This window comes from Melozone crissalis, unplaced genomic scaffold (assembly GCF_028551555.1).
Source record: "Melozone crissalis strain CALT ecotype California unplaced genomic scaffold, PUWL_Pcris_2 ptg000062l_1, whole genome shotgun sequence".
Classification (NCBI taxonomy): Eukaryota; Metazoa; Chordata; class Aves; order Passeriformes; family Passerellidae; genus Melozone; species Melozone crissalis.
Window position 1 is genome coordinate 5588663 of NW_026535840.1, and position 20853 is coordinate 5609515.

General features: G+C 46.6%; 1 protein-coding gene across 1 annotated transcript in view; it reads right to left on the reverse strand.

The window, feature by feature from the left end:
* The window catches only part of PCDH15 (protocadherin related 15), a 644997-nt gene that overhangs the window by 116419 nt on the left and 507725 nt on the right, over positions 1–20853 (reverse strand). The window contains exons 18-20 of the mRNA XM_054288317.1: positions 20155–20287; positions 5032–5111; positions 4050–4143 (exon numbers count right to left, since the gene is read on the reverse strand). Coding sequence (XP_054144292.1) covers positions 4050–4143; positions 5032–5111; positions 20155–20287 — 307 coding nt within the window. The remainder of the gene's footprint in view (positions 1–4049; positions 4144–5031; positions 5112–20154; positions 20288–20853) is intronic.

Consider the following 20853-nt stretch of genomic DNA (forward strand, 5'->3'; position numbering starts at 1 on the left):
CTCCAAACTCCTGGAGATACCAGAATGGGAAGAAAAAAATCCATTTTAATGGGTCTCCCTGAGCCAAGAAAGGTGCTATCAGAGCTGGGGATATCTGAGCCTTGCTTAGCTCCATGGAGAAAAACATCCCTGGTTTTCTGAGAACAAGAGAGTCATCATGTTGAGACAGAAAGCTTCCAAAGCAGTCTGGGATAGATTTCTTCCTGAAAGCATCAACAATTTTCAAGCATGGCAACCTTTCCCAGCTGAGGTATTCCTGGATTTTATCCACTATTATTTAAAAACTCATGAGCACAAGTTTTGCCCCTTTGCTTTCATGTCATAATAGCTAAAAATCTTTGCTCACACAGAGTTTGGCGGGGAAATATTGTGGATATTGAAGTTCTGGAGTGCTGGCCTCAATTTCTGAACCAATATCACTGGGTGAAGCTACAAACACTGAACTTAGGTGAGTATGAAAGACCAATGCAAATGTTTCCTTTCTCTCACTCTCTGAAGGCTTTTTGGGCATCTTTATGCTTGAAAGGTATGGATTAAATAACCACATTTAAATTGTCAGTGCCCAAGGAACATCAGCTTCTTAGATCCTCTGCAACTGGAATTTATCTGGGGATCCTGTGACTGTTGTTCACAAAACCAAGCTGCAAAAAATGTACAAATGCCGATTATCCATTGTGCAACTGTGGAGGAAAGTTCTCCTGGACTGAGTTTATGTGGCAAGGTTCTGACAGTGGCGGGTTATAAGACTCCTGAGTCTTTGCTTATATTTTTCTTCCCTGTCCAGCTGAGGAGGGCAGGGGTAGAACAAGGTCAAGCCACGACATTTCACTGAAAAAAATCCACAACAATTACAACAAAACTCCCCCCCCCACCAGTAAAGTATTTTTCCTTTGAATGCCTTTCAAATTTAAAAAAACCCCAAGCAAATACAGGAAATAAAATCCAAAAGCTGACTTTAAGTAGGTTTGACTCTAATAGCTGGTTTCATGTTGGATGGAAAGGGATCAGGTTGGATATGTTACCGGCTAAAATATGCTAATGGGATTTAAATGACGTTGTACCTGCCTGGGGAATTAATTTTGGGATTTTAGGCAAACTGCAACAAGGCATCTGGTGACATCACCTGTTTTCTGTAGGCACTAATGGAACTGTTCACAAAAAGCAGAGCTGGATGACAAGCAGCAGGTGAATGAGCTTGGGGAGCAGTGATTTTGTAATTTTAGAATATTTTTTTTTTCCTAGAAAGACACTGTTGCTAAAACAGTGCTAAAAACTAGTTGAAAAGCAAAATTGCTCCACAAAATGGCACCACTTGGACCAAGGATTTGTGTCCTCAGAAGGTTTTGGCATGGTACCAACCAGGAACTTGGAGTGAGTCCTGACCCTCCTCTAGGAGAAGCCTGTCAAACAGCAGGAGCACATCCAGAAGAGCTGCAAATCGAGGGAATTGTAAAGACAAAAGGAAGCCTGGCAAATCAGTCACACCCACTGTTTCCTGGCATGGAAAAGGCCTGGAGATTAAATGGCCTGGTTGAGCTGCCTTGTTTCATCCATTTGTTTGTAAAATGAAAGCCAAGGAGTTTATCCAGCCTTTTTTTGTAATCCTGGCAAGCCCAGCTCATAACCTTTCCAGCTGCTGGCACCAGGATCTTTGGTTAACTGAGTCCTATTGCTGGACAATCTTGAGAAGAAAGGAGCCCAAACACTGACAGAAAATATGAACTGCAGAAAGCGGCTACAGGCAGGGAAGGGACAGTGACAAAAACCCCAAACCAGGCAGAGGGAAAATGCTCAAGCTACAGAGTGTGCCCATGTTTCACCCTGAGAACAATGCACACATACCTGCAGCTACAAAATTCCAGGGCAAAACATCTGGTATGAAATCACAGAGTCATGGAATCAACAAGGCTGGAAAATATCTCCAAGATTATCCCATCTGCTCTGTGACTGATCCTCATAGCACTGAATGCCACCTCCAGCCCTTCCCTGGACACCTCCAGGGATGGGGATTCCAAAGCTCCCTGGGCATCCCCTGCTAATGGGATTGAGGGAAGAGAGGAGATGAGATAGCAGAGTTCTTAAAGTGGATTTTGTTGTTACAACCAGTAACAAGAACTTCAAGAGGTGCCCAACAGCACAGTCCAGGGACAGCTCTAAAGGAGCCCTCCATGGTTTATTTTGGGTGGTTTCTCCAGAGCTGAGCTTCAAACACCATATCTCAGCTCACATACAACTATTTTCTGCTAAGCGCTGTGCCATGATTAACAGGATTTCCTTTCAAAACCCCAACTATCACCTTCAGAATGTTAGAATTAATCTGCTGGCCACTTAATCCCGGGGCAAAGCGAATGAATCTCTCTCTAGATGAAAGGAAAAGGAATGAGCTTTTCAGTCCTCTTTTTTTTTACACCCCAGAGAGCATTTCAGGAGTGTAACACAGCCTGAACCAACTTGCAAGTCTTTAATTTACATCTTCCGATTTCCCAGCTGAGAGTTTGAGATCAAAACCACCAAACTCACAGCTGTGAGAGCAGTTCACGAAGAACAAACCCACAAAAGCTGGAACCAGGTTTTTCATGTAAAAGGTGGAGACTGTTATAATTACTCCATGTTGCCACTGAATTGTATAAAGGCTTCCTTGATATTTTTGGGTGTGTGTGGAAATTCTGAGTAAATCCTGGGTAGGAAGGCTAAGATTGTAAGGTGAAGAAGATAAAAAGAGCATAAGACAGAAAAAATAAATGAGATTTTCTTCTGCCAAGATGAGCACAGGTCTAAATCTCAGAATTTTCATGATCACTCTATAGCAATGTGTCAAGAGATAGCTCTGTTTCAATCTCAAATCCTTCTAGAACAGCCCATTCTTGTTATTTATTAATAATTATTGATATTATTTTAGATCTGCCCTTATAGACAAGGTCAGATGTATAGAGATTTCTCCCCCACCTGTGCTATTATTCCACGGCAGAGCTGCTGCATTCCCAGCAGCACAATCCAGCTGCAAACTTTCAGGAAAAATAATTCCATTGCCTCCGCCTGATCAATAAACACATATCCTTAAATAGTCCAACATTTTATAATATGAAAATTGAAAAAAATCACCATTTTGTTATATAAAACACAAGTGTGAGCAGCAGTTGGTGGGGCTGGTTGTGGGGTCACAGACTAGTGCAAACATAGAAGACCTGGAGATAGCTCTTGACAAAAAAAAAATGTTATTTTTGAAAGAGAAGTGGGATTTTTCCAGATTTTTCTGAAGAGGTGGACAGTCAGTTATGGAAAAGGGCTGGATAAAGTACAAACCATCAATAAAACTTCCACATCTGGGAGAAGGGAAGAAGAGGAGCAGGTGTTGAATAGCACAGAGAAGAAACAGAAGATGAACATCTGTGAATCCACAAACCCTTGGCTGTTAAACAATAACACAAAGCAGCAGCAAAATCCCTTTTTCCATGATCAAGGCAGACACACACAGGCTTCACCCACACCAACCAAAGGAGAACTCCCAGATTTCAGATAGGTTTGGTCAAGATCCATGGAAAACACAGTCAGACCACATGGAGGTGGCCAGTGCTGTCCAGCCCTTCAGTGATGCCTCAGGTTTTAGCTTTTATATTTTTCAGATTCTGTGCTGCTTTAGTGTGTGGGTGGGTCTGGGCTTCACATTAAGAGATGGTGAGCTCTGTGCACAGAGCAGGGAGCACCTAGCTCTAGCTGGGCACCAAGGACAAATGATCCAAATCTCAGCCTCAAGAGCACAAACAACGTGGGCTGGAGAGAGAAAAACAAGCAGGATGGGACTGCATGGGCTAAAGCTGGAATTGGATAATTAACTGCAAAATGCAAATAGAGCAGAACTGATCAAAGTGACAGACCCCGTGACTGGGTGTCCATTTTGTGCCCATTTTGGTTCACCTTGGGTGCAGCCCTGGCTGGGCTCTTGTGCTGCCCAAGGTGCATCCGTGGAGGAGATCCTTTTAGTAAATCCCTGCTTTATTCTTTAATTCTGCTCTAGGTCAGACTTCCCAAGGCCCCAGCAGGACACTCACCCCGTCGGGTCTGCCGTCCGAGGCCGTGACGATGAGGATGTAGCGGTCAGTGCTCTCTCTGTCCAGCGGCTTTCCCAAGGACAGCAGGCCAGAGCTGGCAATGAAACAACACCAGGACACGTTAGCAGGACACCTGGGAGAGGCCTATGAGCACCTGAGCTCCACCACCTTGCTGACACCAAGGCTCTTCTTTGTAGGAGCTTTTAGACTTTCTGTGAGTGAAAGCCAAGAAAAGCCATGAGCCAATTCCTAATGCTCTCCACTCGGATACAGGAATAATCCTGGATTAAAACATCAACCTGTCTCAGGAGGTTTGGGTATTTAGGTTCACAATCTTTCCCTCACACCGAATTATAATTCTTTTGCACTAGGAATTAATAAACCCCAGGTTACTTCTCTCCCATCATTTATTGTGGGAAGTCAGCTCACCACCCTCCCTTCCTCCTGCAAGGAAAAGGATACTTTGGATTGCAAATAATAATTAATGGCTAATAATAGGTAAAATAAACCTAGGTGGTGGGTCAGGCACAGACCAATCTGGTGCTTACACTTCATAATAAACCCTCTCCTTTTCACTCTATTTAAGTTGGAATTCAATTTAAGGAAAATACAGTTCTTAAACGATGCTCAAAAGGCTTTTCACTACAGGCTAAACCATAACAAGTCAGGAAATTAAAGCAAAAATTGTCCCTGCCATTAGTCAGGAGCTGACAGGTAAAAGGGGTTTTAATTAATCCCTGGCCACTCTTTTAAATGGAATCTTTCCACCTCAGTGAGTTTCTCTTACCCAAAGTGTTTTAAATAAATAAACAGGGGCCAGTGACAAAGCCCAGAGCGGATTTTGGCTCACAAAGCTCTCATTAATGGCTGACAGCCCCTGGAAGGAGCAGCTGAAGGTGTCTGAGCACAACCCTTTTCTCTCAGCTCCTCATTCCCTGGGCTGACAAGTTCCAAGCCTGTTTTCCAAGAGTTTCCCACTTACCTCTGAGAGAGATTAAAAACTTGCTGAGGATCTCCATTCTGAATGAGGTATTTGATGGGGTCGCCCTCTCTATCGAAAGCCTTTAGAGAAGGAAAAAAGTATAAAATTCAGTCAGTGGCAAAAGTTTCCTCTCTTCCCTTCTATGCAGAAACTGGGGAATTAAGTTTTAGGAAAGTTTCCCACAGGTATGACACCAATCCCTGTTTCTAAAGCAACTCTGGTTATTGATGGGCTACTCAAGATAAAGCTGGAGCACATCAGAATTCCTATGCTGCACAGAAATGACAATATCCTGGATGCAGGATAATAATTGCTATTAATTATTATTAATTATCTAATTATCAAATTACAGCTACGTCCAGCAGCATGAGTATGAAATCCAGGCTTTAATCATTTACTTCTATTTTTCTGCAGCTCCATACTGATTAAACTGAACTTTCAGTTTCCTTTCTTCCCATTCTTCACTTCCATTTTCAATCAAGATCCCACTTTCTGTTGTTTTATTAGAATCCCAGTCTTTGGCTGATGCTCCAGTGAGTTCCAACTGCAGCTGGATAAAGTACAAATCATTCATCCCACTCACCCTCCCCAATAATTTGCTTTTTGGGGGTTGAAGATCAGGGTAAGGCCTTTAAGAACAGACATTAACAGCACCAAAATGAATATATTCCACCTATTAGGTTTAAAAAAAACCCTTCAAAAATTGAATAAATTATTTTTGATGCCTCTCCTGGTGCCACCTGAGTCCATTTCCTCTGGTCTAGAAGAGAAGAGGCCAACACCCCCCACCTTGCTCCTGTCAAGTTATTTCTGTGGGCCACAATCAAAGGCTGCATAGCTTTGAGCTGATCACCTAAAAAGCAGTTTTTGACATAAAACCCCAAGAAAAATAAAAAAAAAAAAACCCAACTTAAACACCCTTCAAAATTAAGAACAGAAGCACAAGCCATTTCAATGTGCAGGCAGAGCAGGAAATGCAGTAAGAAAACAACTTGGCTTAGCCAAATAAAAAAGAGGGGCTAAGTCAGATGGAAGGGATCAGCCCAAAGAAAGAGCAAGAAAAACTGGATGGGGACACAGCCAGAAGTCAAGGCAAAACAGGAATAGAAACAGGAGAGAACACAAAGGATAACAAAGAAACGTTTAAGTTACACAAGGAACCTGAGGAGCGGTTTGAAAAGCAGAAGGGATAATGTTGAAAAGGTCAGAGAGGTAAAACTGCTCCATTCCAGCTCCAAACCAAATTAACTGGGGCAAAACTTCAGCTGAGAGCTGGGCAAGAGCCAGGCAGAGATGTTGATAAACAGAGCATCTTTGGGTCAGCTGCTGGAATTCAGCCTGATGAAGTCCATCCTGATGTATACAAGGGCTGGAGCAATCTCAAAGCCATCAGAGATTATTTTTTTTTTTTTTTGGGCTCTCCCAGAGAACTAAAATGCTGGAGGGCAAACCCAAGGTCTATCCTTCATGGAGGAATGAGCTAGGAAATCATGCACCAGGCAGGTGGAGTGCAATTCCCAGAAACCCACAAATATCCAAATTATTTGTAAGATGGATGACACAGAACTGAATTTCTCCAGCATACAAGGATGCTGAAGCAAAATTTAATCTGATTTTCCAACAGGACAAGTCTCCTGAACAGGGCAGAAATTGTTGCTCAATAAAGCTGAGCCATGGTGCAAGGTCTTCCTAACAGTCTCCAAGTGGAGAGTGGTGTGATGGTGTTCACAGGGATCTCAGGATGAGGGAAGAGACGAGGATCTGACTCCATGTTTCAGAAGGCTCGATTTATTATTTTATGATCTATATTACATTAAAACTATACTAAAAAAATAGAAGAAAGGATTTCATCAGAAGGCTGGCTAAGAATAGAATAGCAAAGAATGATAACAAAGGTTCGTGGCTCAGACTCTGTCTGAGCCAGCTGACTGTGATTGGCCATTAATTAGAAACAACCACATGAGACCAATCACAGATCTACCTGTTGCATTCCACAGCAGCAGATAATCAATGTTTACATTTTGTTCCTGAGGCTTCTCAGCTTCTCAGGAGGAAAAATCCTAAAGAAAGGGTTTTCCATAAAAGATGTCTGTGACAGGGTGGGATTAAGCAAGAATTAAACCCATTATCAAACTGAAGGCCAGGCAGTAGTGGGTGGTGCTAGCACTGACTCAGTTCTGCATGGATTTGTACAGCTCTCCCAGCACTGATCAATATTCCCATCCACAACATCGATGACAGACTGGGAAAATTGTTTATAAATTCCATGAGTGGCACTGAATGACAGGAGGTGTGGGTGGAATTTGGATCTCCTTGGCCTGAGGATATGAACAGTCAGGACGTGAGCCAGGAACACAAAACGCTGTGAGCACTGGAGGCAGACCATTGGAGGAGCTGGCATCTCTGGGGACTGTCCTTGGTCCTGAATCACCAGAACCCCATGGCTGCTCCTGTCTTCAGCCCTTTGTCCTCCTTTTCCCTTCCCTGCAAGGCATCCTGCCCTCCCTTCACATGAAGTTGTCTCAGGGGTATCATTATGGTCTGCATTCTCTCATAGCAAGTCAGGGGCTCTCAGAAAGCCAGAAAATCAGGCTAGCTGTAATTGATTTGATTTTCTCCTTATCCCCACAGAAAATCTTTTTTAAAAAAGGGGAAAAGTTTCTTTTAAAAACTCCTGCTTTTAATCATTGCTTTTAAAAACTTCTGCTTTCTTTAAAAGCAAAAAACACAAAGTTCTTGTGTACAGAAGAAAACCCCCCAAGGCAAGGGAGAAGAGCAACTTATTCCTGATTTTTTCCAGATCAATGGCACAGAGTGATTCCATAAATTGGACACAACAATTCCATGTTAGCTCCTTGTTCAGCACATAACTGGACCCTGCTAACAGCCCCATTTGTTCTGCAGGCTCCCAGAAAAATGACAGCATTTGCATATTTTAATTAATAATGGCTGGCAGAACATGAAGCCATAAACGCCTCCCAGGCATGCAATAAACTCTGAGGTTTATTTACAAATTAATGCAGTGGAGATCATTTAATATTGCATTAATCTCAAATGTTGTTAATTAAAACACCAGTCAAGACCAGCCGGGTGCATTAGAAAATAAATAAGGGGATAAGAAAGAAATAAAGCTCTCCATCATCAGCATAAGAAATTTTAATGGACAAGAAAAAAGTGAATTTTATTTTTCCAAAGTCTAAAGGGCAAATTTAAAGCAGCTACATTTGCATTGTTACTCACCCTAATGTTTTGCAGACCTTCAGATTTGATAATTTGGGAATACTTGAAAAGTTTTGCTGGCTCTCTACAGGATTTTGTAACCCTCCTGCTGTATGCAGAACTACCAAATTATTACTAAGAGAGAGCCATAAAAGCATAATTTCTAAACCTGCACCAGCCGAAACACTGATTGGATTGATAAGACACAGGAAAAGAAACATCAGTGTGAAAATTTACACATGAAAACACTTGTGCAGTATTTGAGGCCTGGTGTTATTCCATATCATTGATGGAACACAGGCAATAAAACCCAAACCAATCTGCCTAACAGGGAATTTTGTGTTGCCTGGAAAAGGCAGCACAGGATTTGAGAAGTTTAAATATTCAGTTAATTAATGTTTAAAATATCCTGGTGGATTTTGCACAGGAGGGAATAAAGGAAGATGAAAACAGAAATATGCTGCCCACAGGAGAATACTTTTAATCCAGATTGAGGTTTTAATGCAGGACAAGGGAGCTGGACTTGGAACTGGGTTGGGAGAGATTCTTAAAGGCCATCCAGTGTCACCCCTGCCATGGACAGGGACACCTTTCACTATTACTGCTCCAAGCCCCAAAGTCCAGCCTGGCCTTGGGCACTGCCAGGGATCCAGGGGCAGCCACAGCTGCTCTGGGCACCCTGTGCCAGGGCCTGCCCACCCTGCCAGGGAACAATTCCTAATTCCCAATATCCCATCCAGCCCTGCCCTCTGGCACTGGGAATCCATTCCCTGTGGCCTGTCACTCCAGATACTTGTAAAAAGTCCCTCTCTGTGGGATCTCAGTCTCTCAGAACTGGGGTGCAGGGTGAACAAGACCCCCCCCTGGGGGGCTCGGGAGTCCTGGAATGCTGCCGGAGATGTCTGGTGGCTGGACTTTGATCCCACATGGGAGATGACATCAGTATGAGGACGGGAGGATTTCACTGGGGTGAATGGTGAAGGGACAAGTTAATTGGGGTGTGAGATACAGGGCTTAAGATTTCTGTACAGGGGGGTCTAGAGAAGTAAGATGGAAGAATTGGGGCGTGCCCTTCTCCTTCTTCTTCTTCCTCTAGGCCTCCATCTTCTGTGGTGATGTTGGCACTCCGGGATTGGACCTTACTGGGGGAACACTGGTTAATAAGGGTAGAGGGTATTGGAGAAAAATGATAAATATTGTATACGTAACTCCGGGTATAAAGATAGGTGACCGCCCCAGGGGCTTTCAGTGTGTGCCCATGGCTGACTGCTGAGCAGAACTCTGTCAGGCCAAGAGAAAATCTTTTAGATAAGCAATTAATAAACACCAAGACCAAGAACAAATCTGAAGCTTCCTCTCGTCCTTTCGAACCCGGGGGCCCAAGGCCATCTTTGGGCTTTTCCCCAGACCATCTGAACAGCCCAGAAATCCCACAACTGGCGTCTGCTGTGCGGGCAATCTCCCACCAAACCTTTCGGGGGGGGGAAAGCCCTGAAGAGCTGAAGAGCCAAGAGAACAGCACTGATAACTCCAGAGGAGGGAAGCCTGAAGAAAGAAAGAAGAAAAAGAAAAAACCGGCCGGGAGAAGCTGCAAAAATCAGCAGTCACTGAGAAATCCCATCTCTCAGCTTCTGCTGAAGACAGCTCGTAGCAGAGCGGCCTGGATTGGGACCAGAAAGGCGCCTCTGATCCATCCCTCGTAATCTGCTGGACGGAGAACAAGGGCCTCCAGACCACGCTGGCGACAGATTCGGTAAGAAGGCCAAAATAATATTATGGGGGCAACACTCTCCCAAGAACAACGGGAAATCTTATCCACCTTACAAAGTGTAGCAGAATTATATACAGAAGGGATCCCAAAGAAAGAATTAAAACAGCTGTTATTATGGGCAAGGCTCAATTACCCACTTGCAGAGACTTGTCTGTTGTTCGAAGTCGGGTTTTGGCAAGAGATTAATAGGCATTTATATATTTTAGCAACAAAAAAAGATGAGACAGCGTTAAAGCTACTTTCGCCGGCAAGAATCATGTTACAAGGTATTTTAGTGCAGTCTAAAAGGCTGGAAAAGCAGCGAGAAGCTGCGGTACCCTCAGAGAAAGGGGCGGAGCGGCAGAGCTCCGGGAAAAAATTAGCTCTGGCTTTAAAAGGCCAGGGGGAAAGGGCTCTCGAAAAAAGAGAGCAGGAAAAAATATTAAAACCCCCGATCAAAAAATGCAACAAACCCCAAGGGCGTCCTGAAACTCCAGAGAGTGTGGAGGAGTCAGGAGCAGAAGGGGGGGAGCAGGAAGATAAGGGATCGGGGGGGGGGCCTGCTCGCGGCGAAAGCGGCGACGCGGCGGCGGCGGCGGGCGCGAGCAGCGCCGGTGAGGATGAGGACACGCCCGCGGAGGGCGAAACTCGCAAAAACCGGGGGATAGACTCACATACCAGCGCGGGGGCGGCGAGCGCGCAAGGCGGGCTGAGGGAAAACGCGCAGCCCCGGAGGGCCGCCGCGGCGGGACGCGGGAGGCGCGCGGGTGTGACGTCACAGCCGGTGCGACGGTCAGCGCGAATCGCGGGTAGAGCCGGGGTGCCGGCGGGGGAGGCGAACACAACGTCAGAGGAGGAGGGGTCGGATTCTGGGACAGACCGAGGGGCGGGAACTTCGGAGGTGAAACAGGGGGGAGACGATGATGACGTCACCCTGGGGGACACCGGAAGTAGCTCAGAGAGCACGCACGCGCAGAGAGTAAGACGCGGGCGGGCCCGAGCCCGGTCCCCTGCGACGTCGCGGGTGAGGAGGGGCCGTGTTAGGGATTCTACGTCCCGCGGCTCCACACCGTCTCCAGATCTGGTGCCTTTAGTCTCGAGCCTCGGAGTTTCAGTTCCTTCCCCTCACGGGAGACGCCGAGCCGGAAGAGGAAGTAGGGTAGTCGAGCTTGCTTCGTCATCCGAGCCAGGGAGGCCGGTGACAGCGCCATCTAGTGGCAGGAGGGCAGAAGTGCACGACATGCCGGGTCGGCTCGGCGGAGCCACAGCGCCATCTCGTGGCGAGACTGCAACAATGCAGCAATTTTTTCCAACAATATATAAAAAGAAAAGCACCTCGAAGAAAACAATGTTAACACGACAAAGGGATTATCCATCCACTTCGGGATTTCATGAAGATGATGAAAGCTCAGATGAAGAACAGCTACAAGGGGAAGATGTCATAAGGATCACAGCATCGGAAGGTGTCCCAACATGGATGCTATCAGCAGCAGAAGCAGCAAAAAGCTTCTTGCATTCATTCGATGCAGTAAAGAAGAAATATCAACAGGATCCTCGAGTTTCCTTTTCGGATTTAGGAGCAAGGCCAAAAACCTCAAGGCAAAAAATGAGACACTATGAATCACCGATGACATCTACAACACCATTATTCATGCAAATCCCAATGGAATCTGATGAAGAGGGGTTTCAAGAGCCGGTGAAGACAATGGATTGGAGGCAAATCAGAAAAGCATTGGAAAAGGAAAAGCATTTATTCCCGGGATCAGGGGATTTGACAATGCCAGTGACATATGATGCCCAGGGACAGAATCCAAGGTGGGAAAGGATGGGTCATGAGACACTCAAAGACCTAGGGAAGGCAGCTCAGACTTTTGGGCTGAACTCACAATACTTCAAACAGCTATTAAGAGGGACATTCTCTATGTATGATCTCACACCATATGACATTCGAAGTATTGTGGCAATGATCCTCACTGACACACAGAGTCTTGTCTGGGAAAAAAGGTGGAGAAAATATCTTGCTGAGTTGCGGAACAGATACCAAGGTGGGCCGAATGCGAACCTCACAGAAGGGCAATTAGCAGGGGATCCTCCAGATGACAATCCAGGGGAACAAGCAGCGCGGCTTCCACGGAGAGTGTTAAGTGACATCAAAGAAGCAGCGCGATTGGCAATCATGCAAATTACGCCGACAGGAGCTCCGGATGTCCCGTTCTCTTGCATCAGGCAAGGTCCCACAGAGCCATTCATGTCATTCATCGACCGACTCACGCAAGCCGTGGATCGACAGGTGACAACAGAAGAAGTGAAGAGGCCTCTCTTGGAGAATTTAGCTTTCGGCAATGCCAACCCGGATTGTCAACGGGTGATTAGCACCATGCCAGGACGGCCATCCTTGGCAGAGATGGTGGAGGCATGCAGCAAGGTGGGGACGCCTCAGCACGTCGCAGCGATTGTAAAGGATGAACTAAAAGAGGAATGGGAGAAACAGCTAAAGGGACGCTCAGAAGGGCAATCAGAGGACAAGACATTGGAGAAGATGTTTGAGAAACTACTTCATCAACAGGACGAAAATATCAACAAAGTTCTTGCGGCAATGCAGAAAAGAAACAGACCCCAAGGAGGACAGTGTTACGGATGTGGGGAATCTGGGCACATGAAAAGGAATTGCCCACGGACACATATACCAACGCCAGTCCAGAGAGCGGAAAGACCAATTTGCGCACGGTGCGGAAGAGGAAGACACTCCGTGAAAGAATGTTATTCCCGGACAGATGTGGAAGGAAATCCGTTGCCGCATCCGGGAAACGGGAAATTGAGCGCGGGAAATCCCCGGCGCGCTCCGACACAAATACTGGCGGTGTCACAAGAACAGACAGGGCAGTCATCAGTGAGCGACAAGCAGATGCCCTCAGCAAAACCCTCAGTCGATTCCACAGTGACCCAGACCTCCTCCCACCAGGGGCACAGTGTGCATTGGCAGCTTCAAAACTAGTATGCTTTCTAGATGAAAGTCATGCGGAGATACCAACAGGTATCCGCGGGGACTCATACAAGAAACAAGATTTTTTGATAGTTGGGCAAGATAAGTGCAGTATTCTTGGGCTCATTGTCTATCCAACAGTTGTCTCAGCAGACAAAAATACAGAGTTAACAGTTTTGGCAAGAGCGCTTCGTCCACCATTGACTGTACCAGAAAATACTGTGGTTGCGAGAGCCTTTGCATTGCCGCCACATGCAGTTGGAGAGGTCATGTCAATCTTCGACGAAGAAGGTCTCCCTATGAAAGAGCATGTTGAAGTACATACAACATGGGTGAAGCACATAGGTCGAGACCGACCCACGCTCACGTGCCAATTGACATGTGGGGACAGGACAATATCGATCAGAGGTATGCTCGACACAGGGGCGGATGTAACAGTAATATCGTACATCTTTTGGCCACGCAATTGGAGCTTGGTCGCGCCATTGGGCTCTCTCTCTGGCATCGGGGGAGCATCTCTGTGTCTGCAAAGTGAGAATTCCGTCGTTGTCACGGGACCAGGAGATAAGACGGCGATCATTCGTCCTTTTGTCGTTCAAAAGCCAATCACAGTCTGGGGTCGGGACCTTTTGGCACAATGGGGCGCGAAGATCGAAATGGATTTTTAATAGGGGTCACTGCAGCACTCGCCACACTGAAGCTGACATGGAAAACAGATGATCCAGTTTGGGTGGATCAGTGGCCCCTTGAGCGGAAAAAATTGAGTGCCTTGAAAGACCTGGTCCAAGAACAATTGCAGAAGGGACACATCAAGCCAACAGACAGCCCTTGGAATTCTCCGGTGTTTGTCATCAAGAAAAAGCTGTCGGGCAAATGGAGGTTGTTACACGACCTCAGGAAGATCAACGAAGTCATAGAAGACATGGGGCCACTTCAGTTGGGACTTCCATCTGTCTCAATGATTCCCAGAGATTGGCAGCTTGTGGTCATTGACCTCAAGGATTGCTTTTTCAGTATCCCACTCCATCCAGATGATGCTCCGAGATTTGCCTTTTCAGTCCCGAGTATCAACAGGGAAACGCCTCTGCAGCGGTACCATTGGGTCTGCCTTCCACAAGGCCTGAAAAATTCTCCGACGATCTGTCAATGGTACGTGGCGCGAGCTTTGGCACCAGCACGAAAGAAATTTCCGAAGGCGAAGATCATTCATTACATGGATGATTTGCTCATCGCAGCATCAACACGACAGGAGCTGCAAGAAGCTCGTGACTGTGTGATCGCAGAGGTGCAAAAGGCAGGTCTGGAAATCAGCATTTCAAAGATTCAAGAGGTTGCACCTTGGAAATATCTAGGGTGGAAAATCTCAGAGAAAACAATAAAGCCTCAAAAGGTGGAGATCAGCACAAAGGTCAACAATTTGCATGATTTGCAACAGCTTTTGGGAGAAATCAACTGGATGAGACCAGTTTTGGGAATCACAAATAGTGACATTCCAGCACTGCTTGATCTCTTGAGAGGAGACACAGACATTCGTTCTCCCAGGACACTCACACCAGAAGCAAGAAAAGAGTTGGAGAAAATCTCGGATGCGATACAGAAAAGGCAGGCACATCGATTTGTTCCATCGTTGCCTTTTCAGTTGGCAGTGCTGGGGAAGAAAACGCAGTTCCATGGTTTGATCTTCCAATGGGATGAATCACAAAAGGACTCTTTGATAATCATAGAGTGGATTTTCCTACCGCACAGGCCCGCGAAAACGATTCTCACAGATCTGGAGATGGCAGCACAAATCATCATAAAGGCGAGAACAAGGCTGCTGACAATGGCAGGAAGAGAATTCTCAGTCATCAGGTTACCTCTGAAACGAGACTACTTCGATTGGGCAATGCAACAATCGAAAGACCTGTTAATCGCATTGTTAGCGTTCCCAGGAGCTTGCACAATCCACTTTCCCCAACACAGAATACTGCAATCGCAAATATGCTATAGAGCAAAACCACAGATAAATGAAGAACCTTTGGACGGGATCACCGTGTTCACGGATGGCTCGGGGAAGACACACAAGTCAGTGATCACGTGGAGAGACTCAACGACAGGGGATTGGGAATCAGACGTGAGGATGGTTCAGGGCTCTCCACAAATTGTGGAGTTGGCAGCCGTTGTCCGAGCATTTCAGTTGTTCAAACAGCCTCTCAATCTGGTGACAGATTCCGCATATGTTGCGGGTGTGGTCAAGAGATTGGAGGGTTCGCTCTTGAAAGAAGTCAGTAATGAGGTTTTATACTCATACCTGACAAGCTTGAAAACACTGCTAGAGAGCAGGGAAAGGGAGTATTTTATCACACACATTAGAGCGCACACAACACTTCCAGGGTTTTTAGCGGAAGGGAATGCTCGGGCGGACAGGTTGACAATGCCCATTTTGCAAACGCTGCCGGACATTTTTGAGCAGGCAAGGTTAAGTCATGCGTTCTTTCATCAGAATGCGCAAGCACTGATGGAGTCCTTTCGTCTCACAAAGAGTCAGGCGAGGGAGATCATTAGTGCTTGTCCAGACTGTCAGCTTGTGCAGCCACCTTCTTCTACCGGGGCCATCAATCCGCGGGGGCTGCAAAGTCTTCAGTTGTGGCAAGCTGATGTCACAAAATACCCATCTTTTGGGAAGCTCAAAAATGTTCACGTTTCTGTAGATACATTCTCAGGTGCAGTCTTTGCTTCAGCACATGCTGGGGAAACAGCAGACCATGCTTGCCGACACTTTCTGCAGGCATTTGCAGCATTAGGTGTGCCTCAGGAGATAAAAACAGATAATGGTCCAACATACACAGGCAGGGTGCTTGACAGATTCCTAAAAAGATGGGGTGTCAGACACACGTTTGGTATTCCGCATTCACCCACAGGTCAGGCAATCATTGAGAGAACACATCACACCCTAAAATCCCTTCTGGACAGACAGAGAAGGGGTGAGCCAGAGGCAACACCTCACATGAAATTAAATAAGGCATTGTATGTGCTGAATTTCCTAAATAGCTCATCCTCGGAACCTGATCCACCGATCGTGAGACATTTTCTAAACAACACACAGGCAAAGCTAAGGGAAAATCCTTTAGTTTTGATCAGGAACCCAGAGACCGGACAAATAGAGGGTCCTTTCAGACTAATCACTTGGGGAAAGGGTTTTGCTTGTATCTCCACAGATCGAGGTCTGAAGTGGGTGTCAGCGCGGCACGTGAAACCATTCCGAACGCGAGAACACGAGAATGCTGATCCAAGAAGCAGAGAGACGAGTACTCAGACAGAAGTCGAGACTCGGGCTGCGAAAAACGACCCAGAAGAGAAATGAAAAGAAACTAAGGACTTTGGGGGGTTTTCACATAAAAGCAAAAAAAGTCTTTTGGTGCAAACAGAAGGGGGAGATGTGGGATCTCAGTCTCTCAGAACTGGGGTGCAGGGTGAACAAGACCCCCCCCTGGGGGGCTCGGGAGTCCTGGAATGCTGCCGGAGATGTCTGGTGGCTGGACTTTGATCCCACATGGGAGATGACATCAGTATGAGGACGGGAGGATTTCACTGGGGTGAATGGTGAAGGGACAAGTTAATTGGGGTGTGAGATACAGGGCTTAAGATTTCTGTACAGGGGGGTCTAGAGAAGTAAGATGGAAGAATTGGGGCGTGCCCTTCTCCTTCTTCTTCTTCCTCTAGGCCTCCATCTTCTGTGGTGATGTTGGCACTCCGGGATTGGACCTTACTGGGGGAACACTGGTTAATAAGGGTAGAGGGTATTGGAGAAAAATGATAAATATTGTATACGTAACTCCGGGTATAAAGATAGGTGACCGCCCCAGGGGCTTTCAGTGTGTGCCCATGGCTGACTGCTGAGCAGAACTCTGTCAGGCCAAGAGAAAATCTTTTAGATAAGCAATTAATAAACACCAAGACCAAGAACAAATCTGAAGCTTCCTCTCGTCCTTTCGAACCCGGGGGCCCAAGGCCATCTTTGGGCTTTTCCCCAGACCATCTGAACAGCCCAGAAATCCCACACCTCTCTACCTTCCACATTTCAGGTTGAGGACTACCAAACCTACCAGTCCTGGACTAACCACCAATGCCAAAGCCAAGCATATTTGGGATTTACTAATCAAGTATTTTTCATAAAATGCAGGATCCCTGAGGCTGGAAAATCCCTGCCAGCCCATGGAGTCCCAGCTGTGCCCAGTGCCCACCTTGTGCCCAGCCCAGAGCACTGAGTGCCACCTCCAGCCCTTCCTGGGGCACCTGCAGGGCTGGGCACTGCAAAGCTCCCTGGGCAGCCCCTGCCAAGGCCTGAGCACCCTTTCCATGCAGAAATTGCTGCTGCTGTCCCAGCTGAGCCTCCCCTGGCCCAGCCTGAGGCCCTTTCCCCTTGTCCTGTCCCTGTTCCCTGGCAGCACAGCCCGGCCCCCCCTGGCTGTCCCCTCCTGGCAGGGAGTTGTGCAGAGCCACAAGGGCCCCCTGAGCCTCCTTTGCTCCAGGCTGAGCCCCTTGCCAGCTCCCTCAGCCCCTCCTGGGCCTCCATTCCCTGCCCTGGACACGCTCCAGCCCCTCCAGGTCCTTCCTGGATTGGGGACTCAGAACTAGACACAGCCCTGGGGGTCCCTCAGCAGGGCCAGCCCAGAACGGGCTGCTTGGGGTTTAGTGAAATATTAAAGCAGATTATTCCACTGGAGCTTCACTTTCCAGCCACATTTAAATCCCATCAAATCCTTCAATACTAAAACCTGCCAAGAGGTTTTTTTCTGCCTCCAAAGATCCCTCAGGCCACAGATTCCAGCACCTGTCAAGGAAACACAAATGTTTCTGTTTCTCAGCAAGTTTCTGGCTCCTGTTCCTCTTTGGGGCTTCCAACCCCAAATGTCTCTCACCAGGGAGGAGAAGGCTCCTGAACAGCCTGGCCCTTCCACTCCTCCCTCCCTGCAGGCACCACAGATGTGCCAGGAGTTAATTGGCAGCACTGAGCTAAATTAGTCATCCTCCCTCAGCACAGGTGACTGTCTGAGCTTAACCAGCCAGAATAATCCCAGCCTTTCAGCAGGAAACCATTTTAGCAGGAATTTTCCCATTCACCTGCTTCAGTGAGTTAATTAGAGCTGCTTTATTTCACTACTGCTAAACACAGCTTTAAGTAAGTTCCTGATCCTTTAAAAAAACCTCAAGGAAGAGTTGCTATCTATGTCCTTATTTTGCACAGCTGGTTTTGAGGCAGAAAACAATACAGTAGATAAGGAACAGTAAATAAGTGAGGAGAGAACTGATTTTTTAGCTATTAGTGCAGCAAGGGGAGGTCTGGTCCTGGTGCATGAGGATGAGGGATGTTCCTGCTCCTGGACCTGGCCAGAAGCTGTTCCTTGATCCCTGATCCCAGGGCACAAGGTCCCACTAATCCTGGGGCTGGCAGCACTGGGATCTCTGCTCTCTCTCAGCCTGTTGTTACACACACCAAGGGGAAGAAATATCTTCAGGCATTTTTCAAATATTACAGGATAGGGAAAGAAATTGCCCAAAATCTTACTGAAATTCCCCATGAATGAGGTGCTGAAGCTCCTCTGATCTGCTGGCAAATACAGAGAGAGATTCTAACACAATATATCACATTCCTTTCAAGTTTCCAGCCACTCAGAATTTTTTCTAATATAAATATCATAGAATCCCAGAATGGTTTGGATTGGAAGGGACTTCAAAGATCAACTTGTTCCACCCCTGATATGGGAAAGGATGCCTTCCACTATCCCAGGCTGCTCCAAACCCCATAGAACCTGGCCTTGGACACTTCCAGAGATGCAGGGGCAGCCACAGCTTCTCTGGTCAATGGCATTTGCAGCCTACAGCATCTTTTACAATATTTAAATCAAAAAAAGAAGTAACAGAAACAGCCAAGTGATTCCTTTTTCTCTGCAGTCCACGTAAAACAGGCTGCTGATCAAAATGAAACAATTATCAATCCTTTTGAAGTGCCCCTTTTTTCCCCTGGATGCAAGGACTGGCTTGTGCATGGCATGACACAGAGGGCAGGAAGGTGGAGAGGGTTTCAGCAGCCTCAGGGAGTGCCAGGGTGTGGGAATCCTTAAAATCAAAGGGTTTGGGAAAGCTGCAAAAGGCCTCAGAGACAGCAGAACTGTGATTAGAGCTAAGCAGCAGCCATGAGATTGGTCAGCAGAAAAATTGTGTAAAATGTAGAAAAGCAAGAACAAAGAGAGCAATGGTGTGTGTATTAATGCTTGTCTAGAATAACTCCCTAAGCTGCAGAAAAGTTTATCTAGTAAGATGTTAGGAAGTTTTAAGCTTAATAATGGAGCTCTGTGCATTGTGTTTTAAGGCTTACAAGCAGGTATTGTATTTGAAATAAGCAAGCATTGTTTAACCAAAGGTACGAGTGCTTATAGTGGTTGGATAGAACTACTGTCATTGTGCTTTTGCTTTGTGTGATTGGTCAAAAAACTTATAAAGTGAGTTGTAACATTGAGTTCTTGGTCTGCTGCCTGGGATGTGAGCTGCTGGCATCTTCCCATTGTCATAACCATGTAATGAGAGTGATGCTGGAAAATCAAACAGCTCAAGGCACGTTCCCAGCAGCCCTGTCCTGTTTGTGATTTGTACAGAGCCCCTCAGCCAGAGATCCCAGGGAAGCCCCCCTGTGTACCTGGAGTTTGTGATTTGTACAGAGCCCTGTGACGGTGTTCACAGGGGTCTTAGGATGAGGGAAGAGATGAGGATCTGACTCCATGTTTCAGAAGGCTTGATTTATTATTTTATGATATATATTATGTTAAAACTATACTAAAAGAATAGCCATCATCAGAAGGCCAGCTAAGAATAGAAAAAGAAGGAATGATAACAAAGGCTTGTGGCTCAGACAGAGAGTCCGAGCCAGCTCACTGTGATTGGCCATTAATTAGAAACAACCAACATGGGCCAATCACAGATGCACCTGTTGCATTCCACAGCAGCAGATAATCAATGTTTACATTTTGCTCCTGAGGCCTCCCAGCTTCTCAGGAGGAAAAATCCTAAGGAGAGGATTTTTCATAAAAGATGTCTGTGACAGAGCCCCTCAGCCAGTGATCCCAGGTAAGCCTGCGTACCTGGAGTTTGTGATTTGTACATGGACCCTCAGCCAGGGCAGCCCCCTGTGTACCTGCAGGTTCAGGAGAACAGCGCCGATCCTCATGGCCTCGCTGACCTCCAGGCTGTACATCAGCTGTGGGAAGCGTGGGGGGCTCTGGTTGTTGGGAGGCAGCACCTCGATGTAAACAGTGGTGATGGAGCTCCTGCAGTGCAAGGGGGAAAAAAACCCAGTCAAAACCAGTTAGAATCAATAAATCCAATCCACAAGGCAACCCACAGTGGTTGATTTACACATTGTGTGTCCTTGAGCTCTAACAGCCTCCCTTTGCTCCTCTAAAAGCTTCAGGACATAATTTTCCTTCTGGATCAAAAGGAAAGCAGGCTGCCACATTCACAGAATCACAGAATCACTGGGTTGGGTTGGAAGAGACCTCCAAGATCATTGAGTCCAACCCAGCCCCAACACCTCAACTAAACCCTGGCACTCAGTGCCACATCCAGTCTGTTTTTAAACACATCCAGGGATGGTGACTCCACCACCTCCCTAGGCAGAACATTCTAGTACTTTATCACCCTTGCTGTGAAAAACTTTTTCCTAATATCCAACCCATATTTCCCTTGGTGCAGCTTGAGACTGTGTCCTCTGGTTCTGGAGAAAGAGCCCAAGCCCACCTGAGCACAACCACCTTTCAGGGAATTGTAGAGGAATTCTGAACAGGAAGAAAAGCTCAATAATTTCCCCCAAAGCAGCCCAAAGTGATGCAATTTC